Source organism: Leptosomus discolor, chromosome 3 (genome assembly GCF_034619465.1).
Source record: "Leptosomus discolor isolate bLepDis1 chromosome 3, bLepDis1.hap2, whole genome shotgun sequence".
Taxonomy (NCBI): Eukaryota; Metazoa; Chordata; class Aves; order Leptosomiformes; family Leptosomidae; genus Leptosomus; species Leptosomus discolor.
Genome location: NC_141393.1, coordinates 35,904,187 through 35,912,004, shown reverse-complemented (window position 1 = coordinate 35,912,004; position 7,818 = coordinate 35,904,187). Strand labels below are relative to the sequence as shown.

At 42.7% G+C, this 7,818-nt stretch overlaps 1 protein-coding gene across 1 annotated transcript; it reads left to right on the top strand.

Moving 5' to 3' along the window:
* Positions 1–597: 597 nt before the first annotated feature.
* On the top strand, positions 598–4,078 carry LOC104354897 (kelch-like protein 10). Its single transcript, XM_086462982.1, is given in 10 exon segments — positions 598–667; positions 833–971; positions 973–1,029; positions 1,558–1,752; positions 1,754–1,881; positions 1,884–2,020; positions 2,645–2,855; positions 2,858–3,236; positions 3,238–3,250; positions 3,944–4,078. Coding segments are annotated over 10 exon segments (1,464 nt in total).
* The last annotated feature ends 3,740 nt before the right edge of the window (positions 4,079–7,818 follow it).

Here is a 7,818-nt window from a genome sequence, read left to right as displayed (position 1 = left end):
GTCGAGTCATTAACCACTACTCTTTGAGTGTGACCATCTAGCCAATTCCTTTATCCATCGACTGGTCCGTCCATCAAATCCACGCCTCTCCAATTTAGAGACAAGGATGCCATGTAGGACAGTGTCAAATGCTTTGCATAAGTCCATGAAAAACATGAAAAAGTCCAAACTGTCTTCCAGTACTGAGATCCCCACAGAAGTGCTCCTTGGCACCTGTGTTACCTATAGACATAACAAAGCGCAGAGGAAAAGCAGTGGGCCATGAGTTAAGCCAGCGAGGACTCAGGACAAGGCTCTCTGTCCTCTCGCTCTCCTCGGCCCCAGGTGGCACCTTCCACTCCAAATTAGCAGCAGATAAAGCAGTGACATGGTATTTGTGGCTTCATCACTGACACTAGCAGTCTGTCTCTCAGCTTCCTCCTGTGTGAGCTGGTACAAGGGCAGTTGGTACCTACATTTGGGGAGCTTTATACCTAGGCTAAATAATATTAAAAAGTTGCAGAGGAATCACATGGCTCTTTTTGCTCAGATCAGCCATTAACAGGGTGTAGGTACAAGGTCCAGTGTAATCTGAGCTAATGAAGGCTGAGGGCAGCCATGGAACGAGGGGGCCAGGAGGACCAGGACCCCATCGCCTGTGCAGCAGTTTGCAGCCCTACCAGGCCAGGCACCGCTGCTGCAGTCGGTCCCAGGTCCCCCCTGCATCTGTGATGCCATTATTATCTATGCATACTTCAGAACCACCAGACAGACGGGGTTTCAGAGATGATGTTGGAGGGCAAGGACGAGGCCCTGTAAGCACCTCAGAGAGAAGCACCTTCCACTGCCTCAGGCTTCAACACAGGCGATAGCTTGGTGCTCACTGGATATTCATCCTCATACACGGAGAGGAACATGAGTGCTATGACTTTACCCATCTTCAATGAGCTTCGCCTGGAAGGGAAACTCTGTTATGTGATCATCAGTGTGGACTGAATTCAACTCTCACAAGAACATCCTCTGTAGCTGCAGTCACTATTTCAGGGCAGTGCTTGAAACAAGAGGGGATGGGGACAAACAGTATTTCCTAGTCTGGGTCACACTGCCTTAATATATCTCCAGTGCTTTCATCAGCACTAAAACTCTCATCTAGCAGTTCCCCACAGCCCTGGTACCTCCCTGGACACCAAAATTAATCCAAAACCTAGTATCTAACAGCAGCTCTAGAAGTGGTGTCTGACAAACCCCGAGATGTGGTGCAGGGCTGAGAGTATGGCCAGCCTGGCTTATCCACCATCAGGCAGCATGCCTTCCTTCCCCACGCCCCATTATTCTCTGGTATTCTTGTTGAAACAAGGTGGCCACTTACCCTGTTGCTCTCTGTCCACAACCAGAGGCTGTAACTCCTTTTTAAAACAACCAACTATTAAAACATTAACTAATAAACTACACAGCCTCCCAGCATGGCTACTGCTAGTGCCCAAATTAGTGCCTGGGGAAGAAGGCACAGGGGATAATAGGGTCAGGGTTTAACAAAGCAAAGCTGTTTTTTCCTTCAACACTGCTTTGTCTTCTCAGGGCTTTGTTTACCAGCAGCTGCAACATCTCAGAGGAGAGAGTATATAAAATCCCCAGCACTTCATCTGAATTGATGAGGCTTATTATTGAGTATGCCAGGACAGTACTGGTCATGGCTGACAACGTTGAAAGTTTGCTAATCGCAGCAGGCCAGTTCAGTGTCTTGGGCATCATCAGGCTGTGCTACAAGTTGTTAAAATTGCATCAGCATCTAGTGACTCACAGGTTATTACTACTGTCCCAACCTGTGAGAAGCAACACATGTGTTCATCCTCCATCACTTTGAGAAGATGACCAAGGTGTCTACAGAGTTTCTAGTCCTCTCCTCAATGACCTAAAGCACATCACTGAGAAGGATGAACTCAACACGAAACAAGACGATGCCATGTTCAAGGCTGTTCTGAAATGGACTGCTCACAACCAGCAGAACTGGAGGCAGCACATTGCAGTGTTGCTGGGCAAGGTCAGTGCTAACATGGCATGGGCCTGGGAGGCTCTGCAGAGCTGGGCACAGGGCCTTTGAGCCAGAGCTGCTTTGCTTTTCTTGTAAAACTGGAGGAAATTGCAGACTCCTAACGCTGCTCACAAAGAAGTGAGCTTTCAGATCATTAGGCTATTGCTACGCTGGGGCACAGGTCGAAGATCCGGTGCTGTGGTCGGGGCAGACCTTTTAAGTGCACATTTCCTCATGTTTAGAGCTTAAGTTTAACTGTTCCTCACATCCAGGAAGGGCCAGAGTTCACATGGGACAACGTTATCTCTACATACACAAAGTTTATGAGCATTTGCCTAGACCAGCTGTACTACAAAAATAGCAGCAGGCATTAGGGCAGTTTTAGTCTGTGAACAGGAAAGCACTGTGCCAAAGCAGTGGCAGACTCCCTGCCATGAAATCGAACGACTTATTCTTGCACACCCCTTTCAGGACCAGCTAAAAACTACACATTTGATTCTCTGGTTCTCTAATAAGCTTTAGACAACACTGTAGCCTCAAAGCAAAGCCATCCAGCATTGGAGCTATCCACGAAGGATATCAAGGTGTAAGTCATCTGCATTAATATTCCAGCTTCCTTTTTGCATTTTTCAGGTTCGACTGGCACTGATGCAAGCTGAATACTTAAACAACATCAAAATGCACGGTTATGTGAAGGACAATGAGGAGTGCAAAGTTCTCATCACAAATGCACTAACAGAAATGTACACCCGCAGTGTGCACAGCCCATCTTACTCTGATTTCACTAACCCACTCAGTTGGCCTTGCCTGCCCTATGCCATCATCTTTGCTATCGGAGGCTGGAGTTGGGGAGCCCAACTAATGGCATTGAGACATACAGTGCCCATGCAGACCAGTGGGTGAACGTCACATGTGAGCAAGACAGCCCCCTGGCCTATCACAGCACTGCTTATTTAAAAGGCTTTGTTTATGTTATCAGAGGATATGATAATGTGGCTTATTTCAATAGCATCAAGTAGTTTGACCCACTTAAGAAAACACAGCAGCATGTTGCACCCATGCACTTACGGCGCTGCTACATCAGCATCGCCGTTCTCAACAACTTCATCTACGCCATGGGAGGGTCTCATGGATACATGCATCTCAACACAGCAGAAGGGTATGAGCCAGAGACGAACCAGTGGACACTGAATGCCCCCAAGCACAATCAGGGAAGTGATGCTAATGCTGCATGAAAAGGTAAATTGATCATAAGATTATGGAAAGCAGCTAAAGGTGAAGTACAGTGACCAGGACAAGGAACCAAACATCAGAGTGCAGCATTACACAGCGAGCCTTTCATACGGCACACATCGAGGTAGGGACTTTCATGGAGCTCAGCCTCTTACTGGGCTACATACCTGACAAAACACAGCTACCACTCAGAGTTCATCATCTACACAGACAAGAGGAGCTGTGGGAGCAGGAAAAGTAATAAATGCTCCCTTTAACATGATGAATCATATAAAACAAAGAGGAAGAAAGTTCACGTAAAGCTTACTCATTAAATCCTGCAGCTACAAATATAAAGCTTTCTAAGAGGCAGCAACTGTCTGCATCTCTGCCGTGCCAGGCAGGAGTGCCAAAACTCTTCCAGAGCTGCTTACCACTAATAGCCCACTTGCTGCCAGACAGTACTTTTCCTGGCCATGAGTGAAATATCATGCCTATCTGCTTCATGCAGCTCAGGAAATAAAAGGTCTAAATCCTGCTGGACTGAACTGCACTTTTACTACTTCAAACCCAGGATGACAGGACCATTCTCATTTTAAAAAGAACAAAACACCCACAAAAATCCAGCCACACCACTCATTTTCTCTTCAATGTGTTCTCCCACCATGAGTATAACTGCTCTGTTCACACTTTTTTTTTTTTTTAATCTCCTGTAAACAGGTGTATGTATGTGGTGGGTTCAACAGAAATGAATGCTTGATCACAGCTGAACTGTATGATGCCACAACAAATCAATGGACCTTTATAGACCCAGTGAGAAGTAGAAGTGGAGTAGGTGTGACTGCATATCTGTGACAGATAAGGTCACCCTGGGGAATTAGTTTAGCTGTATGCATGTAAGCTGTGTGCTTCCACTTCACCCCAAGGCTAGAGAATTGACTGTGGTTATTTCATTTACTAGCACAGTTGGAGACTTTGCTGCCTTCAGAAACGGGTTAAAAATGTAGCTTGTCTCTTTATAGATTGGTCTCTAGGTTGAATTTATATTCTTTAAAATATGTCAATATGGCCTTGCTATGAAAGGTGAGCAAGTCCTGGCCAAGGAAAGTATTATGTCACTCTGAAAAGTGGTTGTCACCCATGTTTAAGGGAGACTCAGACAGGAGGAGTATAAATAAGAGATAACAAAATTGTGAGGAAGCCAAAGATCCAGTCATACAAAAGTAAGCTAAACAAACTCCGGTTACTTTTTCCAGAAAAGTCAAACTTGAGAGGCAATAGAATTCTTCTTTATAAATATATTGATGGGTGACACTGTTGGAACATATGACAAAAATCTAGAAATAAACAAACACATTTAAGCGGAAAAACTGAAGAAAGATTACTAGATCAATGGATAGGTACCTAGACAAACACAGCAGGGGAAAAGGTATCACTAGCTTTAAAACTGAACTTCAGTTCAAAATGGATTCAATTACTCAAAAAGTTCCACGTTCCTCTGAAACATAAATGTTTCCACATGAAATGAAAGCAAATGCAAGACTAATTAAGCAAAGATACTTCAGATGGATGCTGTGCAGTAAAAATAAGGTAGAGACAGCAAACAAAGACCAGAAAGTCTCAGTGACTTTACAAGTCTGAAAAAGAACCTATGAAGATGAACTTTGAGGAGTAATGACAGAAGAATTTCAATGTTCTCAGCAAAGTATCTTTATCTGTTTGTTGCATTCCTTCTGTATTCAGGAAGATGGGGCCTCATTTTTGAACAGAGATTCCACTTTGAAGTTTTTCCTTTCCACAAAAAAAATACCTACTTATTTTTAACTTTCCATCAAGAGCAAGCAAATTCCTTTTAAGACTCCTAATTCTGGCAAGCCACACATGTCAAAAGAATAAAAAGCCTACCATTTCTTACAATGTTTTGAATTTTTTATTACCTCAAGCAACAAAAGACAAGAGGACAGTTGTTCTCACTCTGGTTATTACAGCCTCACATAGAGCTAAGGGGAAATGTGTACAAACTGGTATCTCAGCCTCTCTCTCTTTCCAGTCTCGCCGTGTGAATGTTCGCTATTAATGCATACTCACAGGGACTGAATATAACGATTGTCTCCCAAGTCAAGTCTACCCCCATACTTCCTTTTTTTTTTTTTTTTGATCACTATGGTACTACTATCCTTCTTGTCATACCAAAAAAATCCCTCTCTATGGGATAATTGCACCTTAGTCTTTTCCCTTTTCCTTCTTATCACATTAAATAATTAAGCCTTGTACAACTCATCCCTCCTTTAGCTGCCATCCCTTCAATCAAGCAAATTCCAGTTTCTGATAAATTTGTGGTACTAATCACAAATGCCTATCTACAAAATATTCAGGCTTGGGGTCGGTTTTTTGTTTTGGTTGGAAGGTCATCTACCATCTCCCACAGGTGGAACTTCCCTGCAGACATAACCCATTACTGGGCTAAAATCCAAGTTTTAATCATGGTTCACCTGAGATGGTTTGAGATAATTCTCTTAAGTTTGGCCATCATTAGATCACTGGACTGAAATCACTACTGCTCAGTGTAACATAAGGAGTGGTTGTTCTCCTTGTTTCATGCTGAATCATTGTTTCACAAGCAAATCTTTATACAAACACGGAAATTAAATTCCTCATTAGTTCTAGTTGTTCAACGTATGCATTAGAGCTCCCTTTTTGAATCTGCAAGATTTCACATTTAGCACATTTGCCTCCCAACTAATTAGACTTTAGCAACAATACACTTTAATCACATGTAACTACCAAGGACTGACCCTTACACATAGCTGTAACACTTTATCAAGTTCTACATGATCATTACACTAACTTGCAAGTAACTGAAGCCAAGGCCTTCATCCAAGCACAGCCAGTAGTCACAAGAGCCATGCAAACTACGCATGTACTAGACAGAAAGTAACAAGAGTGAACAGCAATTGCTACACATATATAATATTGTAACACGAGAAGAAATACTTGGGAGAAGCAGGTGTTGCTGTTGCTTCAGACCCCTATTTTAGGACACTGCACATTGCCCAATATTGTCTAAGGCAACATGTCTGCAAACACCGTAACTCTTCACCTTGTGTATCCCCCGAAAATGCTTTCATGATCAATGCGCAGTTATCCCACAATCAAACCACTAACCTTGCATCTGATCAGTATGAAAAAGTACAGAACCCACAACCATTTAAAGAAAGCAAACAGTGGTCACGTGTGCCAAGAACCCCAACTACATAAATTTCTGCTTGAACAAAAGTTACCCTTGAGGTGCCACCCAAACCATGAAAGAAAACAGCACCTGGCCAGTGACACGATCTGACGAGGGCTAACTCAGCACTGCTGAAAGGTCATTACTTTTGCCATGTTTATACAATATGCCTACTTTTCAGTAAATAGTAACAGTGTCTTTGCCCCTGTCCTCTGCAGCGGCACTTGAGAGGAATAGCTTAGTAACTTCCACTGTAACAACTGCAAGCTCCAGTTTACTCTGAAAACACCTGGCTCAAGAAATGACAGGAAGAGAAAACAGTACAGAGAAGCTGGTATCTGAATCTCGTGTCCGGAGACAGCTACATTACACAGCTACCTGATAGGGTGTTTCCCTACAGCAACGGGTGCTGGAGATTCAAGGGATGCACAAAAATAAAGAGGTTGCCTGAAAGTAGGCTGAAGTCAGGGTAATCTTCCATCAGCTCCCATGTTATCACTGACTTCTGTTATTACTGCCACTACTTTCTTTTTTAGACAAAAAAAGAAAAGAAACACAGATGTGAAAGGTAAATGGATTAGGATAAAGTTAGATTGCATGAACACATGATAGAGCTATGCAATTACATGTTTAGTTTTCTAAACAGCACCAGAAACATTTGACTGATGTCACAGATTACCTATAACAGAATAGCACCACTATCATCTTTGGCCATCATTTTTTTTCCTTGAAAATTTTGACCTCCATTTTCTATGTTGTGGTGAACATATGTCACCCTTTAGAATGCTCTGATTTATGATTAAATGGTCTTCATATTGGCAAGGATAGGAAAGGTCATATTACCACTCTAATTGGCAAGTTAAGCCTCATATGCAGGCCCTTATTTAGTCAATGATGTTATTTAAGCCTAAGGTCAACCTTGAGAGAAGCTGACTTGGGAAGATCCCTGGCGAATAAACATGGATAAGTCGTTCTAACAAAAACAAACTCCTGTCATGAAATGAAAGTTACATGCTCAGAATGAATTGAGAATCTCCCATTCCATTAAGCTTCCTGAATTTCACATTAATCATGGAGAGACTGTAGTTTCTGATTCGGGAAATACGAAGGAAACACAAACTTCTCTCCAAGTTGGTGTTTTTTCAATAACAAGGCACTGGTGGATACAACTTCACAACTTATTGCTTGTGCAGCAGTATGATAAGAAATAGGAACTATACTCTGGTTAGCAGTAAAAGGTCACTAACGACAGCTCCTGTAACTTATGTGCAGTTAGGCTAGCTAGGGCATTCACAATGAGTCATCAAATTGTGGCATTTCAAAGCAAAAATGAGCAAAAGCCCAAGTAAGAAAAACATTTTCTCTC